At 40.9% G+C, this 21,790-nt stretch overlaps 1 protein-coding gene across 5 annotated transcripts in view; it reads left to right on the top strand.

Annotated features, from left to right (window-relative positions):
• PCCA (propionyl-CoA carboxylase subunit alpha) overlaps nucleotides 1-21,790 on the top strand; it is a 421,040-nt gene that overhangs the window by 173,915 nt on the left and 225,335 nt on the right. For all 5 annotated transcript variants that reach the window (XM_065409497.1, XM_065409531.1, XM_065409513.1 and 2 more), the window contains exon 12: nucleotides 3,886-4,036. In XM_065409497.1, the coding sequence (XP_065265569.1) occupies nucleotides 3,886-4,036 (151 nt within the window). The remainder of the gene's footprint in view (nucleotides 1-3,885; nucleotides 4,037-21,790) is intronic.

Below are 21,790 nucleotides of genomic sequence, written 5' to 3'. Positions count from 1 at the left end.
TGATTTTAGTAAGAGTTGAGGCACATTAGCTCTTCACAGGATTGGGTCTTAAAAGCTCTCTAATACACCATCTTATAACATGCTGCAAAGGTGTTCACCTGAAAGAATTGTGTGTGTGTGTGTGTGTGTGTGTGTGTAAAAACCTGGATTGTTCAAAATCAGGAGGATGCCCCAAACTGCATTTAATTATCTATTATTAAGTGCAACCACGTTTAGGTCTGAACTTGCAATTGTTCAGTAGTGCAGAACAACATTGTACAACAATTTAGGGTGTGATGACCACATCCAATGGGCATTTTGGATCATTTTAAGTTACTTGAGTTAAAATTTGATTATGGCTGTAGAGCCAACTCTCCCCATCACTTACAAAATCAAGGTCCTAAATGCTATATGTATCTGATCTGACAGACAGTAATTTTAAGTGCAGGATATTACATAACACAATACACTGGTTGAGCACAGACTCAGAGGAAAAAGTGCTACCTTGATTAATCATTGTCACATCTTGCAACACCTGTGTGTTCCTCAAAGGCCTCCCATCCAAGAACCTGACTTTCTTTCACTCATGAGATTTGATTGCTTCAGATCACATGGTAGCGAATGGCATCATCAAAGAAGGGAATTCTCATTGACATTTTAGTGTAGCCTCGGCATAAAATTATGTTTTAGATGCAACAGTGCTCCTCAATTCTCAAAAGTAATCTGCTTTATATCTGGATGAAGGGAGCAGGAATATTTTGGAGAATATTTTGTATTAAAGTTGCATTGATGAACAGAGATGTTAGTGGGATGGGAAGTAACGTTTTGCCCATGTGTCCATCCCTGAGGCTGTAGAAACAATAAAACAAGTCAATTGTATTGTCTTTAATTGGCTGCACAATAGCTTGAAGAAGGTCTCGTATCTGAAATGTCACATCTGATCATATTTTCTCTTCTCGATGCTTTTATCTTGTGAAGTCTTTTTATTCTGCAGCCTTCATGCTGCCAGAGAAACTATTTAGTTCAAAGAGTAACAGGTATATGAGGTGGAGAAGGAGTTGAAGTCAAGTTTAAAATGTTTCATTTTTAAGTGGTATGTGATTAGGTTGGAAAAGGGGCTGTTTAGGGTGTATTGAGAGGAGAGAGTGAATTGTTTAAAAGGGAGAGAAACAATGTACGTAAAAAGTAAAGGCACTGAAGGGAATAGGAAAACCTCAGTTAATTAACCTAGCTGATTGCAGAGATAATCCAGTCATTTTAGTGTATAAAGCTTAACCACATGGCAGAGATCAAGTTTAGCAGTGTGACACTTCTGTTCCATTCTTCTGCTGCAGCAGGAGGCAAAGAGAGAGACCTCAGACATACATTTAGAAAATACGGGAAGATATTACTATAGTACTGGGAAGTAACTGTCCTTTTATCCATATGAGAAATAATAATGCTTGTTCTTGAAAAGGAATACCAAGGCTATAATTCCAAATTAGAAATGTACTGCTCTTCATAAACCATTCAAACTGTGCTCCGTGATTGATGACATCAACAGAAGACCCTTTATTGAATTATAGCTTTTTATTTAACTTGTTGCTATGCATTATTCTGTTACTGAATCAGAATAATAGACCCCCATCTCTTTATATTACCAGTTCATAACCATGCCCTGGTAAGGTGTGTTCATTGCTTTCCTCATCCCTTTGTTTCTTGTGATCTCATCAGAGGTGTTAGAGCAAAGACTGATACCTTTTCTGAAATCAGACATTTTGTTTTCAGATTCTTTTGTTATATGTAGCCAGCAAAGAAGGTCTTTTTCCCTAAATCTAGAGACCTTCTTTTAACATGCCAAAAGTCTCTGGTTTATTGTCCATAAGAAACCCTATATTACCACTCTACGAAGGACTGAGGCCAAACTAGCATTTTACCTATAAAGGAATGGTTTCCCCATTGTCTCTGGTTCGTCCAGAATCTTACCCCACTTTTCTTTTGCTTGAGTCCAATATAACTCATTTTCTTGCACAAACTCGCTGATCATTCATCTTCTAAACATTTTTCTTTCAATTAAAAGTCTTAGGAAATACTGTAAACTAAGGCCCTGATCCAGCATTTGACTCTGTCTAGCCAGTTCTCTGTGGTCATGTGGCGCCCCATTGACTTCACTGGGGCTCCAAGCAACTAGAGGGTTCCTTCTGTGTGGTTCTCTTTGCAGGGGTGGGACCTAATTCAGTAAGACAAGCCACAGATCACAAAATTCAGTGTTGGAGTTGGCTGACTACTTTCCCTTCTAGGCATCATGCACTTTTTTTTAATCCAACTGTCTATAAGCAAAGCTCTTAAAAACGACTTAAAGCAAAAACATTCTTAAAAGTGGCCTGGTGTGGGCCAAAACTGATTCTCTATTATCTTTTTATATTTTACTTGCTTGATTGTAGTTCTGACATGTTTCTAAAATAAACTGCAACAAGGGTGTAATACATATTTTTGCTTACTGTTGTTTCTAGTAAGGGACAAATGTGATCTTTCATTTAAGATCATGTACAAGGTTCAGCATCTCCTAGAGAAAAACTTTCCATAGCTTTGGTAAAAGCCACAAGAGTTTCCCTAGCTGGATAGGTTAATCTAAATCTGAACTTGTTGTGTAGTGGAGAGGAATCATCAGGATATATGTTTTCTTGAGTTTGTAAATTCAGTGGCCTATTGGTGGTGACGTATTTAGTTTCCTGGGGTGAGGAAGCTTGACTGTTGGGGAGCCGTCTTAACAATGGCTCCTGAGGGAGTAGCTGAGCTGCACTTTGGGGCAGAAGAACAACGCTGAATGGTGGCCATGCTGTGTTGAAGGGAATGAATCAAAATCAGAAAGCCACAAAACTAAAACTTGCAGTTTAAGGGTAAAGTTGAGAGAGAGATTTAGGATCTGAAGGTGGAAACTGCAAACTGTCATTGGTTATCAGATTCAATATTGTGCATGTCCTAGTTTTCTTTCATCACAACCTTGCCTGCATACAAGAAAGTCAAATTAAAACAAAAACAAAACACAGTACAGATTCTCATTCAGACCTTACGAACTTCCAAAGTTTATCGTAGCTTGGATTACAGAGCACATAGCTATGAAACAGCCACATAATTATATTTCAAACAGATGCGGAAAACAAGACAACCACAACCATAGGGTTTGCTCTTGTTTATGTAGGCATTACTATTTCCATAGTGTAGCTATTGTCTGCAGGCTTCATCATTGTCCAGAATTTTCTTTAATGTTGGTTTTTAATAATTAGACGTGCTCTCCAAATAACTGATGACTTTTTAGGTTATATTATTTTAAAGATCTCAGTGTTATACAATGTGTATATTGATTTAATTTATATCTTGAAAACATTTTCCTGTAATTTGTCTTGAAGGTACTCTCAATACTGAAATGCATTAATACTGGTTACCAAGAGTGCTGAATGTTGCATTTAATCTTTATTTTTTAAAGGAATTTAGAATGAAATAATCTCTTAGTTCTAAAGATGGGCTAACCTTCTGAGCGTGGATGGAAGTACAGGAATTAGTAGTCTGTTTGCAATTTTAAGGAAAATTAATTTGGAGTAATATAGGGTGTGAATTTAAAGCACAATATTAACTCCCTGTATGGTTAAAACTAATTCAGAATAAGGCACTCTTATTCCATAATAAGAGTGTCTATGCAGGGAGTTAATCAGGAAAAGCTCTTCCAGAATAACTCCCAGTGTAAATAAGCCCTTAACTTGTTTATTCAACAGTAGAGATATAATTTAGTGCATTTGATTGACCAGAAGTGGTGTCCTTTTTAATTTACATGGGTTTTTCTTTTTTGCCCTCTTTTGTGTGTAGCTTAAGAAAAGGATAATATTATGTTTTTCTAACTAAAGAAAGGCACTTTTTCTGCATTTGTAGCACTTTTCTGGACCCTGAGACAAGAAGAGCAATGGGAGAACAAGCAGTAGCTCTTGCCAAAGCAGTAAAATATTCCTCTGCTGGAACTGTAGAATTCCTTGTGGACACCAAGAAGAATTTCTACTTTTTGGAAATGAACACTAGACTTCAGGTAAGAAAAAGAACTGTTCAAATTCAGAGACAGGATTATTTTAAAAAGTGTGTGTATGTGTGTATGTATGTATGTATGTGTATATATGTGTGTGTATATATATATATATAATTATATATAATAATCCCTCCAAACGTAGAGTCTGATCCTGTAAGGATTTACATATATGAGTAACTTTACACTGACGTTAATAGGCCTACTCGCATGAGTAAGCTAGTGTGCACAAATCTTTGCAGGAATGGGCCCTTGCACAGCACATAGAAATAAGCATTCAGTGCTTTGCTCTTTGTTACACTTGACCTAAAGACCTTGCAAGAGGTCACAGTTAAGTGCTACTGTGAGTTCACAGTAAGTGGCTAGCCACTGTGCTTTGATACTTTTCCCTCTTGGTAACAGAAATTTCCATGTATTTTTCATGCTTTGGTGAAAGTTTGTTGAGCTTTACCAGCAAGGTGATTAAACTACACAATGATGTCAGAAATAAAAACATTGACACATTGAATACTATTTTAAGTCATGAATATAGTACAAAAATACTAAAAAAGGATAGCTCTGTGGATTTCAAGTTGGTGTTTGCACTTAATTGTGGAATTGATAATGTGAAATAGAAATGGCTGGGAATAATCCCTTTTTAAAAAATTATATTTTTTATTAAAGGTTCCTGTTTAATAGCTAGTGTCAAAAAAACCCACTATTGATAAGCTTTCTTCTGCTGCTGCTTTAACATACCAGTAATAGCTATACAAGGAAACAGGGTGCATATCTTAAAATCTGTGTAGCATTCTCGAAGATATGACAACATAACTTGCCAAATCTCATGTAAACAAGTAAAGTATTCTCCCCTTTCTTCTCCCATGATGTCGAAGCGTTAAAGATTAGCAGTTCATTTTCTAAATCTAAAAGAACCAAAATGTGAAACGATGCAATAGGAACAATAAAATTCGTTCAATTTTCAGCAGCTTTTTATCTCACTAATTGAGCCAGATTCTGCCTGCTTCTTTATACAGGTCTGCAGTGACGGGGAGGGTAAAAGGAGCTCCTTCTACTTCCATCGTCCATGCTCGACCTGCGTAAAGGCCAGGCACACTTGTAGAGAATGGAGCACAGGGACCACACCCTTAGGTTGGGGAGGGGCACAGAGGAGGTAGTGGGGCCTGTCAAGCTGTCTGGAGTGGCTCAAGAGCATGAGTACCTCAGGGCAGACTGAAGAAGCAGGGCAGAAACCCCAAATTGGTTGAGAGTTCTCTACTTAGATTTCACCAACCAAGTATCAAGCATGAGCTTCTCAGGCACTATAATAGCCTAACCATGGAGTCACAGACAGTCCCCTTGGGTACTCCGGTTTATCTTACCACCCAGGCAAGCTTGCCTTTGTGTTAGATAGTCCCTTACAACAAAAATCACAACAATATTCAGATTACTCCCAGTCCCAAAGGAGCAGTCACTTACCCCAGGTCAACTTCAACTTAGCTCCTACACCAAAGACGACCCTTGTAGCCAATCCTATAATAAACTAACTAAAGATTTATTAACTAAGAAAAGAAATGAGTTGCTTACAAGGTTAAAGCAGGTACACACACACACACACACACACACACTCTCTCTCTCTCTCTCTCTCTCTCTCTCTCTCTTCCCCCCCCCTCCCTCCAGTCTAGATCCCAGAAAGTAATAGAAGCTGCTGTAATATGCAAGCTCTATGAGTTCTCTAGGGCTAACCCAGGCCAAGCACTGGGGAACGCTTGCTTATGCTTAGAGATCTTTGCCCATCAGAGTTCAAGTAGCATAGAGATCATCAGTTCCTTCTTGTCAGGGATTTTTATTCCCTTCCCCCAGCATTCAAGCTGATGGGACAAGTCCACCTGCAGGTCTCCTCTTCATGGGTGTGGTGGGGAGCAGTCAACAGAGTCTTTGTCCTTTGATGTTTCACAATGGCTCAGTTGGTTTCAATGGGCCTGAGACATTCTATACCTTGGGGGAGCGTACTGTAACCCCCATATTCCTCATTTTCATATAATCATAATCTTGCATATAAAGCATGCCTTGTACGGTATCGGGGAAAGGTTATGATCTGCTGAAGGTCATTTCTCTATCCATATATGTATATCATTAATGCATATGAAGTTATGAGGATTGTGTTGTATGGTTGTCACTAAACCATTCTGTAAGTTGGGGAATCATCCAGATATTAGCTCCCCAGAGGCAACAGCAAGGAAAGTAACCAACACCCAGGCGGGGTTTCAAACGATCCATCAACAACCATTGTCCAGCAAGAGAGGTACAATTCAATGACTCACATGCATGAGGCCACACCAGGGGAATTGCTCAACCTTGCCTGGAGACTCAGCAATGCCCCCAGACATGCTTGGACTTGTGCTTCCCAAGCACATGGGACTGAGGTTATAAAACAGAACACAGTGGCCACATGCTGGGCTTTTCTCCTTTACCCACCTACGCTGCAAGCAGCAAGGACACTCTGAAGACTCCAACTGAGGGGACTGGCCCAGATTTCAAGGATGAAATCTATATACAATGGACTGCAATATCCAGTGGGGTGAGGAAAACTGCTTAATCTAGATGTTGCCCCGTCTAATAGGGTTGAGAGTTTAGACTGCATGGTTATATTTTCTTTTCTTTTGGTAACTAACTCTGACTTTTTGCCTATCACTTAATATCACTTAAAGTCTATCTTTTATAGTCAATAAATTTGTTTAACAGTTTATCTTTACCAGTGAGTTTGTATGAAGCTTGTGGCAAATCTGCTCAGGTTTTGCAAAGGCTGGTGTATATTCACTTTCCATCGACGAAGTGGTAAACCAGTTAATAAATTAGTACTGCTCATCTTGAGCAGTGCAAGACAGTATATTCCTGAGGTACAGTGCTGGGAGCTGGGGGGGATTTTGCTCTGGTGCCTTTCTCTGTGTGATTCATGAGTGGCTCTGGGAGCATTCATGCAATCTAGCTGGCTGTGGGGCTCCATATGCTGTTGTGTCGAGTGATCATAGCGCCTTGAGGAGTTTGCTGCTGGTCACTAGCAAAGCATTATGAAAGACAGCCCAGGCTGGAGAGAGTTAAGGGGCACAGCGATCCCACAGTCCCAGGCTGCACCCCGGGACTTCACAGGGCCTTCTTGTGTGCAGGACCTAGCATCTTCTGTAGGAAGCCAGCCTTTACATTAATTTAATGCTTCTTTCCTGCTTGATGCGTTACACAGCTACAGAGGCTTACAATGCAAACACTCAATATAACCTTATAACATGGGGTACAGACGTTACAGGAGATTAATACATGCAGCATCCTACAAGCATTTCATAAAGTCTAAACACATTTTTATAAATCGAATACCTATTTAAATAATACTAACACACAGGCGAGCCAGACTGGTTTCCAGCTACGCATTCATCAGTGTTCACTTGGGGCCTAGGAGCCTTGGCATGAGCTGGCACCTGATCTGCCAGCGTTATAGGGCCATAGACCCATCTTCCCTTCCATCAGCCTGCACTGGAGGGAAGGCTGCACCCTATAACACTGCTCCTCCTACAGGACAAGGAGTGCTTTTTGGTGCCTGCCCTGGTATAGCTCTGCACTGCCCTTACTAGGGCTATGTCTACCAGGCACAATTTAGCCCTATGTCAAATTTGATGAGAAGTGGTAAGGATTAATCACTAGACAAGTTACCAATTTATTGGCCATTAAAGTGCTAGTAAACGCTTGTTTCTTCTGTATATACATTCTGTACATTTATAATTCCTAGTTTGCCTAGCATTTCATATAAACAGGTTTCAGAGTAGCAGCCGTGTTAGTCTGTATCCGCAAAAAGAACAGGAGTACTTGTGGCACCTTAGAGACTAACAAATTTATTAGAGCATAAGCTTTCGTGGGCTACAACCCACTTCTTATGCATCCGAAGAAGTGGGTTGTAGCCCACGAAAGCTTATGCTCTAATAAATTTGTTAGTCTCTAAGGTGTCACAAGTACTCCTGTTCTTATTTCATATAAAGCTTCTGATAAATCTTTTTATGATTATGAAAATTCATAAATGATACAATCCTAACCTGATGCCAGCAAGGATACATGATCCTAAATGTTCTCCTTTGACACTGTGCTCATTATCTATTCAGGTGTTAGGCTGAAATACAAACGTGATCAGTAAAGTACCCTTGTGCTCAATTCTGTCTGTAGCTTTTTTTATCATTGTATGTCTGTCGGTTTTGCGCTGTAATATATGGTGGTAAAAATCTTCTAATTCCTCAGCATCAAACTCATTTAGTTGTGGATATCTCCAAATTGGCAAGAACAAAGCCATCAGAATGGAATGAATGCCATCTTTAGAAACTTTTAAAGATTTCTTTAAAATATTGTGTAAGCAGTTTGAGAGGTCCCCTCTAATAGTAGACCCTTTCTTTCCAAGTCTTAAGAAATTTACTAACCTTAAATTACAATACTTATGTACATTCTCTAATTCTACTATCTATCTTGGCTCTGTATTATCTGTAATTAGCATTTCAGTTTGAGGTTGGAGGGTAGCAATTTTCTTTGTTTCTTCTCCAAGCTTTCCCAATTGATCTGTCACTTTTCCCAGCTCTCAAACTTGAGTTTCTGTTCCACTAACAGATATGTAACTAGCATCTAGTTTTTGCTCCCTTCTATTAAGAGCCAAACATAGACACTCTAATGAACCATCTCCAAATTTAACTTTAGAACCAGGAGAGTCTCCAGATGTCCATGTATTTGCACTCACTTTTACTGGTATATGCTTCAGCCTTCTGCCTCTTGTAGCTTGTAAGTGCTTATGAATCAGGATTGCTAGTGAGTGTACTCTTTCTGCTAGTTTGTGCAGAGCTCCCTGCATTTAGAGAAACTTTCCTTGAGGGTCAGTTTACTAATAGGTAAAAGTGTGCCAAGCCTACCCCTGGGCACACTTCAGGCATTATTCCCTTTACCTTTTAGCACCCTCAAAATTCATCCCAAATAAAATGTGCAGTTATGTCACGGCCTTTATTTACCCCAGAATCAGTCCCAGTCTCTCTCTCTCTGGCCCAATGAATAGTTACTGTAATTATTTACGCAAAGCAGAACAGTTCCAGAAGGAGAGATTGAGGAAGACATTAGAATAGGCAGTAGCCTGGTGATTAGGGCACTCACCTGGGATGTGATTACTCTGAACTGGACAGAGCAGGGTCTCACATCCCAAATGTGTGTCCTAACCACCAAGCTATTGGCTATTCTGGGGTGGGTTGGTCTAAACTCACATACAGTTAACTACATCGGGGCAGATCCTTTCCTCTGTTCCAAACTCTTTATGCTGCCTACTTACCTTCCTTAGGCATGCTGAGCATAGTTCAGAAACATCTGCAGTGTGTCTCTTACCCTGTCATGCGGTTTTAAAAATTTTAGGGGGAGGTGCTATCTTTTGATCAATTCCTTGGGAAGATTCTTTTTTGCCACCACAATCCTGTAAACAAGCACAAATAAAGGATGCTTATGTTTTTTTATTTCTGTGCTAAATGTTGCAGTACAGTGTGAAGTTGGGAGACAGAAAACCAGTGTACCAGCTATATGATTTCTGTTATAATTTACATGAATTGTTTGTTACAGATGTTTTACTCTCAATCAGTGGTTCAGGGAAAGTGAATTATTGTTTGCTGTCAGCAGAAAAATTTTACATCTAACTGTCATGCCATATGCTGATGACTACAAGAGGATCTGAGATCAGCTAATTTTGTTAGAGAATAAATCATTCTTGCTATCATGCAGAAAGTATACAGACTTAGATGCTTCCCGTATCAGTTACAAGTGAGCTTGCTGTGTATTGTCATGTACTGCACATTTGGAATAGCTTTCAGGCAGAGTTACCACTGTTAGGGGCAGAGCAGATGTTGCATATTTGATCCTTTATAGCCACTCGAGGAGTGTATTGGTTCATGTTACTTAGTTGTCATTTGGTTAATAAAAAGTAGTCATACTCAAAAATAGTGTCAACATGCTTTGAAATAAATTAAAAGCAGAATCTCAGCTCTATAACCTTCCTAGCTTGAGAACGGTGTCAAAATTTCCCTTTCTAGCAACCACATTCAAAATTGTTTTTCTTACTTTAGGAACACTTCAGTTGAAATATTATTTCTATTAGGCTTTAGATCTAGAGACACTAAGCTTGTGAATAAGGCGTATATGTAATGTAGAGGTGTACAATGTTGCTAAATTTCCTCTAATGTAAATTATCTGATGAGGGCAAAAAGAAGGTTTCAAAATGTTAGAAGTAATTGTAGTACTTCAAATTCAGAAACATAACCACTTAATTTATGAAAAATATATTATGGGATTGCCCAAGACATGACAACAGTTACTTAAGCAATTTAGTATGTATAATCCAGGGATTTAGGCCAATCTATGCCTAAATCATATACATACAGTGTGGTGATTTTTTTTAAACCAGGTCTGATTAATATAATATGTATTAAAAGGTTATATGTATAAACTGGACTCAGAAGGAGATGTAAAATATTGCATGTAGCTCAAGAGAAGTGATCATTATGTTCTCTTCTCATGTAACAATTCTGTTGAATATTTTTGTAGCACACAATTTTAATTTCTTATTTAGGAAAAAAGAGGAGTTGTGGTTAGATAGAAGTAAGGGAGCATTAGTGTATCATGTTTGTATCAGGTTTACTAGAAGAAAATTTACATATCTCTGTGTGTGTGTGTGTGTGTGTGCTTCCACATTTATTTCCATTATAGCCTGTTCCAGATCTATCATACGTAAGCATGTTGTTTAAGTTTATCTTAAACATTCGAGCCCTGAGATTATTGTTTACTAAATGTCCATAACATGTATAAAAGTGTTGTCTAGCAGCAAAATTCTTGTTACTCTTGTCAAAGTATGAACAATTTCTGGAAAATGTCATGCTATAGTTTTGGTATGGCATGCTACAGGCAACACTCAGTGCAAATCTTTAAAGCTGTGATTTTACATTTGAGGAATTTTGTCCATCCTTACATGTATCTGTATTTTGTTTGCTTGTTTTTATACTGAACTGATAAAGACAGTTGAAAAGAGAGAGAGGGAGGCGTACCTTCCAGCATAGCTAATAGTCCAGGGTTTAGGGTACTCACCTGGGATGTGGTAGACATAGGTTCAAGTCTCTGCTCTGGATTTCCAAGCGCTGCTGTCAGAAAATTATATTCTGGCTTTTATTTTTTTGTTTTTTAAAAGAAAAATTCAACACCGTCTATGAATTAAGCGTTCTGGAAATGGCTTTTGACCAGCTATTGACTGTTCTATGTCTGAACAGCACAATAATGGGGAAAATATCCTTGCAAAGTAAAATTGACGTAACAGAATTCCTGAATTTCGTATCTAGGTAGTAGATCTACCAAAACACCAAAAACATCAGGCGGACCAGGTACTTGAACCTGGGTCTCCCATATTGCAGGTGAATGCCCTGGCTGTTAGCTATGCAGGAGTGGGTTAGTCTGTCTGTCTTTCTTTAGTGAAAATTTTTGAAAGGTCTCGGTTTTGTCCTGATGCAGAATGGGAAAATATTTTGAAACCTTGACAGTTTTCATGGGATGGAAAAACTGGTTTCTGTCCAACTCTTGTAATGAACTCAGTGTAAATAACTAGGATAGATACAACCAGAAGTTGTGTTTTCTGCTACCTGTAGCAAATCCCTGAGAAAGTAAGTGATAGTTTTTGTTGGCTGGTTTGTTTGTTTTTGTGGGGGAGGTGAAAGGGGAGGGAAGGGGTGGTTGTCATTGTATCAGAAGACTGCAATATTAAGAAATGTGAAGTGTCTCAAAGTAAAATTTCAGATGACTACAACTGCAATTTGCTGAGGCATGTTGTTCAGGTTTCTTAATGTTGCAGTGATGCATTGCTGCATTCATTTCACTTAGTTCACCAAACAGGCATCAGATGGTAAAGGCTTTCAGTTGTTACTAACCTGGGCTGGATTTAAACTACTGACCTAGAGGTGAAAGGTTTCTTCTCCCGTTACCAATCCCCTAAGCCTCCCAGAATCCAGTCTTCACAAAGTTTATGCCGGCTGTCCATGCCTGTTTGAGCTGGAGGAAAAGATGATTTTGCTGCCAGACAAGACTCCTTTACACAAGAGGGTCAGCCGACAACAGTTAACTAGATTTTGCCATGCTCTTGCCTCTTTAATGCAACTTCCATTATATAGCCACTGGTCATATGCTGCTCAGACTCTCAGAAAGAACTACAGAAAAGCGTTGCTAATTGTTGTTGACAGAAGAGACTGCATTGTTTCCAAAGTCACTGAATCTGATGGATGCCATTAATAGAGCTGCCAATACATGGAATAATGTCTCAGGCCATGTCTACACTAGCACTTATGTTGGCAAAACTTTTGTCACTCGGGTGTGAAACACCCCCCCCGCTCCCTCCCGAGCGACATAAGTTTTGGTGAGACAAGCACTGGTGTGTACAGCGTTATGTCGGTGGCAGACGCTCTCCCGCTGATATAGCTATCACTGTGCGTTGAGGTGGTTTTATTATGTCGACGGGAGAGTTCTCTCCTGTTGGCATAATGTGGCTACACAAGTGCTCTTACAGCAGCACAGCTGTAAGCTTGTAAGTATAGCTATGGCCTCAGAGATGATACCACCATGTGCCTATAATAAAATATATCAAAGAGTAGAAAACAAAGGAAATTCTTTTTTGGCATTGAGAATAAGCCTGAGAAAGAAACCAAAGATCTTTCTCCAACTACAAATGAGTTTATTAGTTTTAGTTATTTGGATATGAAGAATATTTAAGAATGTGACCATAGCCAGCTTAGTTAGAGGACTTCAAGAGGGCTCTGAGATTATTGCTGAATATAGTCGAAGCAAGAGGAAATAGCAGCTCTAGAAAGAAAGGCATAAGAGTCTTTATCAAGTGTGAAATGGGAAGGAAATTCTGTAGAATTAACAGACTGTCAGGATTTTTAAAGAGCAGGATTTTAGTTTACACAGAAATCTTGAAATTTTGAACAAGGAAATGTGTTGGATTTTCAAAGGCTACTTGTCAGAAAATTATAATTTTTATTTTGAAATTTAACACAGCCTATGAATGTAAGCATTCTGGAAATGACTTTTGACCTGTCTGCTAACTATGGGATATTACATGTCTGTACAGCACAGTAATGGGGGGGGGGGGGGGGGGGGAAATCCTTGCAAAGTAAAGTTGACAAAACAGAATTCTTAAATTTCAAATCTATGTGGTAGATCTTCCAGAACATCAAAATGTGGAAAGTTTTATGGTTATCATGAGAAGAGGACTAAGTATCTCATTATAATTGCATATGCAAAGAGATCTTTTAGAAGAGTCAGCAGGTACTGGAAAGTTTTGTTAAAGTATTTGCTACATGATGTCTTTACTAATTTTGATATAAAACAGCAAGAGGCACCCATCTGTACCCTTTAGAAGCAGAACCTCAGCTGGTGTAAACTGTCATAGCTCCACTGAAGTCAGCTTCCATTAGCTGAGGATCTGCCTCTGACAAATACTTAAAACATACAATAGATTGAAAAGAAATAGTAACCCCTACTATATAATAATAAGTAACGAGGCAGGACAGATGATAAACCAAATTCCCCACTTACAATATTTTCATCTTCAGACCCCCACTCATCCCTGAAGGGATGTGCTTGGCCACATTTCCTAAACGCCAACAGATGTGGGCTTTTGTGAGCCAAAGTTGAAGAAGTGCATTCCAAAAGAAAGAAAACACCTTGCCAGGAGCCCTCTCTCCTTAACGCCTTCTCTTTTTTAAATTCTGCGTGCTGGTCCAGCTAGTGTGCATCTGCTGATCACAGCTCAGGTCGTATGTCATGACTTCACATAATTATTTTCAGTAATTTAGGTGGGCCAGATCATCAGCTGGTGTAAACTGATGTAGTTCCACTGAAGTCAGTGCAGTCCCAATTATTTAAACCATCAGAGGATCTGGTCCTATGTCTATATACATTACATACTCCCCTTTGTCCCCATTCAGTAAAGCATTCTGGGATACGTTTTCTATTAATGTGATCTTGCAAATGGTGGGATTATTGGTGTATGTGAGACTGTGAGACTTAGCAGTCAAGAACACTTGAGGTACGTAAATATAAGTACACTGCTGTAGCTCTACTGTTTTTCAGCTTTTCAATATAAAGAACATAGGTTTACTGAAATAAAAAGCATCTATGTGACCTTGGAATTGTGTATCCAGAATGTATTCTGTAAAATGTTAGTTGGTTTTGGGTAATGAAAATTTATTTTGTTGAGTAGGGAGAGCCCATAAGATTCCCAAGTAAATCATATGCTTTTGTATACTGTGCCATAATTTGAAAGCTTTGGGTTATTTATTTGAATGTAAAGAGGTATATGCCATTGCTATAACCAAGGAAAGACTTTCCGCAGAAAGGATGACATATTACTTTTAATCCCATTGGAATTCAAATTCTCTGGGCCACTGTGCTCTATTCAGATACTCCTGCTAACTTGTAAGTAACATGATGCCATTTGAATACACAGGCATAAGTGTGGTCTAGTAGAAAATCATGGGTACGTCCAGACTACCCATCGAATCGGCGGGTAGTAATCGATTTATCGGGGATCAATATATCGCGTCTCGTCTAGACGCGATATATCGATCCCCGAACGCGCTCCCGTCGACTCTGGAACTCCACCAGGGTGAGCTGAGGTAGCGGAGTCGACGGGTGAGCCGCGGCCGTCGGTCCCACGCCGTGAGGACCCGAGGTAAGTCGAAATAAGATAAGTCGACTTCAGCTACGCTATTCCCGTAGCTGAAGTTGCATATCTTACATCGACCCCCCCCCCCCCAGTGTAGACCAGCCCCATGTGTGTTTACTGATGGGTATGAACACCTCAGAACATTACTCCCTGAAGTTATTCATCTGTGATCTGGGGAACTGCCTTTACCACTCCAGCTCTTGGCTGGATTTGTTTACAAAAGTTATATGATTGTTTCAGTGGCTGCAGTCTATAGCTCTGTTTAATTGGGCGATTTGGTGATTGTGATTAGGTATGGTTTGGAAGCTGGAGCACAAGCTTCTTCACTTTAATCCATGCTCTGACACTTACTGGACTGAGACTTTGACTAAGTTACTTAACCTCCTTGTATTCTTACCCACTTCCCAAAGGAGTTATGAGTGGCTAAGTAAGCAAATACACTTCTTATTTCTGAGGGATGGTGTCTCAGGGTTCTCTACTCAGCGCAGGGGTACCTCCTTGTAGCTGCATCAGGGAAATAGATCTGCCTGGTCTGATGCCCCCTTCCATCTCTTGTTAATGCTGTGTCCCTTTCATGCTCCAGGACAGCTTTCTCTTCCTGACTCGGGATGCTCCCTCTTTGTGGATTGGGATGTTCCCTCTTTGTGGCTTGGCCCTCCGGCCAGGTCACTATATGATTTCCCCCTTCTGGGGTATTAAGTCACTGGATTGGCTGTCTGGATATTGTTCCTGGCAATTCTCTAATTCAAAGCTATGGCTCTTCCCCAGTGGCCAGTAGGGGAACCCTACTGCTACTCCAGATTCTAGGTCAGAGACCCTTAAAGCAGTGGCCAAGGCCTGCACTGTCTAAGACCTTGCTGCTGTTTCCCTAGGCCTTTTCCTACTCCACCTCTATCAGGCTTCTGCTTCACCACCCTTCTGGGTAAACCCTGCCTTTAGGGCCAGGATCCCATGGCTTCTGCTCCCACTTGAGTTTCCTCCTTTCCCTCTCTGAGCCCAGAGAGTGACTGCAGCCCCTTCCTGCTGCCAACTTTCCCAATTTTATACCAGGCCCTCCCCCTCCTGCCTAGCTTGTCTCCATCCTGTCAGGGCTTGTTTCATGAGCATATTTAAACCAGTTGATTTTTTTTTTTTTAAATAAAGTTTTGAGTTAGCAGCCTAGAGGCATGTCTACTCTACAAACTTTTGCCGACGCAAGTTACTTCGACATAAAGCTGTTGCAATGAGTGTATTGCTTGGGTGCATGTGTACTTGGTTCCTTGCATCGGTGCTACGTATACTCACCAGGAGTGCTGGTTTCAGTGCACAATGCGGTGCACCATGGGTTGGTATCCCAGTGTGGTACTCGCCACTGTCCAGCACACTATCTTTTTGGAAATTTTGGCAAGGCACGGTGGGGCAGAAATGAGTCGCACAGGAGTGACTGTGACTGCGGTGTCAAGTTCCCATTATGCAGTTCTCTCCACTGCATAATTCCGTCTTTATCCCATAATTTTTGCATCTGTTTTGAAAATACCACAAACCCATGCGGGACTTGCTCTGATTGAAGCATGGAGTCTGCAGAGCTCTGCAGTATTGTCATGAGTGTTGCAAGCACAGGACATACGATCCTCCAGTATTTGCAGAGCCAAAGGAAGAGCTACAGGGAACATGACTATTTCCTGGAGGGCAGATTGCTGTGGGACATAACTATAACCAATTCAAGATAGTTGGTCTAGGAACACACCACCAACAGTGAACTGTAGAGAGCCACTTTTGGGCCTGAGAAACCATCACTGACTGGTGGGATCACATTGTAATGCGGGCTTGGGATGACGAATGGTGTATGTAGAACTTTTGTATGGGCAAGGCCACATTCTTGGATCTGTATGCAGATCTTACTCTAGCCCTCTGGTAGGGACACTAGAATGTGAGCTTCACTCACAGTGGAGAATTGAGTGTCGATTGCACTCTGGAAACTTGCAATGCCGAATTGCTACCAGTTAGTGGGACACCATTCATCATTTTGGAATTGGAAAATCCACGGTGGGGGCCATTGTTATGCAAATGTGCAAGGCCCAGGTTTGTGACTCTCTGCAATGTGCAGGGTGTGGTGGATGGATTTGCAGTAGCGAGGTTCCCAAACTGTGGTGGAGTGATAGACGGTGCACATATCCCTATTTTGGCACCAGTCCGTTTTGCCACAGAGTACATCAACAGAAAGGGTTAATCTTCTATGGTTATGCAAGTGCTGATGGATCACCGGGGATGCTTCGCTGACATCAGTGTTGGCTGGTCAGGGAAGTTGCATGACACTTGTATCTTTAAGGACATAGGACTGTTCAGAAAGCTATAAGCAGGGACTTTCTTTCCCGACCAGTGGATTATCATTGGCAATGTTGAAATTCTGTAATGATGCTGGGGGACCCACCCTACCCCTTACTCCTCTGGCCAGGGCTGGCTTTAGGCCGATTCCCTCGAATCGGGCCCTGCGCCTAAGAGGGCCCTATGCCCTAAAGAAGAGCGCCTAACTTAGGCGGCTTTTTAATTTTTTTACTCACCCGGCGGCGGTCTGGTCTTCAGTGGTACGTCGGCGGCGGGTCCTTCACTCGCTTCGGGTCTTCGTTGGCATTTCGGCACTGGGTCCTTCAGTGTCATGGAAGAACCAGAGCGAGTGAAGGACCTGCCGCCGAAGTGCCGCACCGCCGCCGGGTATTCGAATCAGGCCCCACACTTATTAAAGCGGGGCCTGCCTCTGGCTCATGAGGCTGTACACTGACCACCTCAGCTTGTGGCTCAGCACGTGCAGAATGACAGTTGAATGTGATTTTGGTAGTCTGAACAGATGCTGGCCTTGTTTGCTCACAAGATTGAATCTCAGTGAGAAAAATATCCCTATGGTTATAGCTGCCCACTGCATAATATCTGTGATGCCAACAGGGAAAAGTTGCTGCCAGGCTGTAGCAGCTGTCTGCTGAGTTTGAACAGCCAGACACAAGGGCTATCAGAAGAGCTCAATGCGGCGCTCTATGGCTCAGGAAGGCTTTGAAAGAGCACTCTAACAGTGAGCCAGAGTAAGGAGTTGTGGTGTCCTGTGCTCTCCCTGGCTCTGCTCTTTGGGGTCCTGTTGGGAATTGTGTGGTGCTTGGTGCATATCTATGCATAGATCACTGACAGTGCACCTATTAATTTTGTGGTGCTTGCTGTACATTTATGCTGCTTATACTGTGTTTGTCACTGATCCTATGAGTTATGTCACAGAGTACAATAACAAGTAAGTGGGTGTTTTCACTACTGCCAGGCACTCTGCCGCATATGTTAGCAACTAATAAAGATTAATTATTTTCCAAACAATACTATTTTATTGAGTAATGAAAACACTTCAAAATATTTTGTGCAAGTTAAAAGAAAATCTGTTAAAACTTTAATAAATGTATGGAACAGAAGGAACATTGATTTCCATTTTAGCTACACATACACTGACCTGTGAGAACTAAGGTTGATGTATGTGAAGCTGTGGTTGTACTGAATGTCCCCAGTGGTGGAGTGGCAGGGGTATGGATGCGACCCCTGATGCAACGTGGAATTTTGAGGGGAGGGGGAGGGAATTATTGGGTGGGGCTATACTGAAGTTCTCCATGAACAGTAAAGGCAGGTGAGCCTGGGATTGTTGAGCCAGTAGGTCCACACGTGTCTGCAGCATCTGTTTGCTGCTCGAAAAGACCCATTATGTCCTGGTGCATCTTCCTCTCCAACTCCTGGGCCTCCCTACTGTCTGCAATATTCATCCTCCAGGCCTTATGGTCAGCATCTGATGTAACACTAGGTTGCAGGATCTTGGTGAAAATGTCATCCAGAATCTCTCTCCCCCCCTCCCCTTTCAGATATGGGTCAGGCACTTCACTGGTGTGGAGGGCAAACCCCTCAAGGCCACAACTGCAGCAGCTACAGATAAAACACAGAGGTACCACTGTCAGTATAGTTGCAATGGAAAGTGAAAGTTAAGATTCAGAACTCCCTTCCCTGGCTCCCTTATTGACACTCTTGCCTTAGTTCCGAGTGCATATGCAGGGTGCTACTTGCAGCTTCAGCCATGTTGAGTATGGCCTGCCAGGGGTGAGGGAAATGAGGGAATTGCTAGGTTGCATGGAACTGAGTATAGGGCAATGGCACTGGATACTGACACCATTCTCCACAGGCAGTGGTGATTTTTAGCTGATATCACACTTCTAACTGGACTGTGGTGGAGTCTCAAAACAGCTTCTGGCTTGCAGCATAGCTGGACCCCAACCAGTCGCATGTCCCCTATCCTCCACCACCATTATCATCACCTCATCCTCACTGCTCTTGTCAGGGACCTGTGACTTGGGCTCCTTGGTAGCGTAGTGGTGGGGATCTCCGTTAAGTGTGGCATGCACCTCTTTTTGTAAAAGTGGCATGTCTGCGATTCATCACTGGATTGACTGTTGGGCTCCCTGGTCTTGTGACATGCCTGCCGCAGTTCATTTGTTTTTATGCAGCACTGCTGCTGATCCCAATGGTACTTCTTGTGCATCCCCCGTGCAATTTTGTAGATGTCCACATTTCTATGGCTGTTCCATTGCTATGCCTGTACAGTCTCTTCTCCCCACGGGTCCAGGAGCTCCAATATCTCCTGTGTACTCTAGGCCAGAGTGCGTCTGGAGTGCATAGCCGGCATGGTCAGCGGGGCAGTTGCACACTACAATGGAGAGCTGCTAGATGGACACTCTGAAAAAGACCTTTCAAAAATTCACAGGGTTTTAAAAGGCAGGGGTGGGGGTTCTGGTCTCTCTGACCCCAGGGCAGAGGACTTCACAATTGTGACCAGAGCAGTCAATGTTGGGTATTGTGGGAAAGCTGCTGGAGAACTGCTAGGGTCAATATAGGTAATGTAGTGTCTATATTCGCGCTGCATTGACCTCAGTGTGTCAACCATGGCTCAGCACCACTCAGGGAGCTGGTATTACTACGTGGGTGCAATGGAGAGCTATCATCACGGGGAGACAAATTGAAGCATAGGCCTGGTCTATCCTACCAAGTAGGTCGACAGAAAGTAGCTTCCACTGATGTAACTCGCCTACTACACTGATTTAGTAACTCCACCTCTCCGAGAGGCTTACTGCTTAAGTCAATGTAATTAGGTCGATGCAGTGTCAGTTTAGACATTGTGTTGCTTACATCACTATTGCTGCCTTTTAGAAGCTGTCCCACAATGCCCTGACACTGACCGTTAAATCAGTGCAAGCACCCTGGTTAGTACGCGCACCACCGACACAAGGAGTGTAGTGTGGATAGGGGAGGGGAGGGGGAAATAAATCCAAGACCACCATGTACAAAAAAAATATTATTAGTGACATAATCACAATCTTTCCATTATTTGAGGAAAAAAGATATATTGGTTTCCTTTTAGGGGGCCAATTCTACGGTCTTTACCCCTCAGAAAGATCTATGGGATTAGACTCTTAGGTTCAGATCCTGTACATGAGCTCTATGTGTGTGGATCCTTGCATCCTCGTGGAGTGTGTTGCAGGATCAGGGCCATAGTTTGAACAGGATAGAACAGTTTTACTCTTTTGGACTATAGGCTTCATGCTCTGCATATTGCTAAAAATATTCAAAAAATGAATTGCAAAGACTAAAAAAAAATGAAGGTTTCTTAGCTGACTGCTTCATGCCCCTGAGATATTTAATTAAAAAATTCAATTTAAAATATTCAGCTCGTTTCCACCCCATTTTATGGATTATATTTTGGAGATTTAACAATGCGAGTGTGTTAACAAAATGTGTGACTAGAAATTACTAATAAAATAGTGTCTAGAGTAGTTCCAACGGAATATGTATATAAAAAAGCTTGCTTGCCATATTTTCGTAATACCATTTTCTTCAAATACAAAGGGAGTCTTTTGAAGCAACAAGATAATATTGACTAAGTCAAAGAGTCTTATTGTAGAGTAGATTAAACAAATGTTTGTGAGTCTTAAGAAACAAACAACAAAAATATTTCTCTTTCCAGAAACATTCCATCCTATTTTGATCATCAACAATAAAGCTGAAAACCACAATGACGCTATTGTGCCTGGAATGCCAAGTGTAATCCAAGAAAAATGATGAGGCTAAATAATAAAAATGTCTTCTTTAGAGAAATGTTACATTTTTTCCTCAGTATTAAAATTCTGAAAATGTTCTAAAGTTAAAGGTAATTTTTTAATTAAAATCCTAACTGTGAGAACAAGTTTCCTGACCAAATAATTGATATATAAGTAACTTTCTATTAAAACTTTGTTTTAATAAAAAATTAAGTGCTGCAGTGTAACACCGCAAGGTGGCTGCTGAATTGTTTCCCAAAAACTCCAAATAGGGTTATTAAGTGTGACATAGTAGAGCGTATAATGTGCCAGGTAAAATCAAGATTGAATCCCAAAGGTATGTTCTTAAACTGCATAATCAGATCCCCATTTCAATACCATGTTTATACTTCAAAGAACAGGTGCTTATTTCAGTGATGATTTGTCATTAAAATTATGTCAAAATGTCTTAAAATGTTGTTGAAACTATAAAAACACTCACAACACACACAGGGCTAATTATGGGTGCCATCTGTTTATTTTTATAAAGCAATTTTTTTTTAAAGACCAGTGCATCTTCTTGCTCTGATAAACCACAAGATTATTATAATGATTAACTGTTTTCCTTCAATTAGTGTACTTGAAGTAAGGAAGACAACTAGTTTGTTCATTGACCTTTTCCTGTGTCATAAAATGTATATAATATGACATCTCATTGTGAAGTGCATTTTCTTAAGATATTTGACCCCTAGAACAAAATCATTTTATAATAAAAATGGCAGTTCTGTCATATTTTTTACTTGGGACGTTCTAATGCTCTCATTGTATGTATCACATGCTAATATAGTATGTGTCTTTGTTTGTGTCTACATAGTAGGACCATAACCCATCTTCTTTGGGTGCTTTCATTTCACAACTTTTCCACAATCGTTAGAGATTGCTGTAAGTTAATAA

This window comes from Emys orbicularis, chromosome 1 (assembly GCF_028017835.1).
Source record: "Emys orbicularis isolate rEmyOrb1 chromosome 1, rEmyOrb1.hap1, whole genome shotgun sequence".
In the NCBI taxonomy this organism is placed as follows: domain Eukaryota; kingdom Metazoa; phylum Chordata; order Testudines; family Emydidae; genus Emys; species Emys orbicularis.
This window is presented reverse-complemented; position numbering and strand designations above follow the sequence as displayed.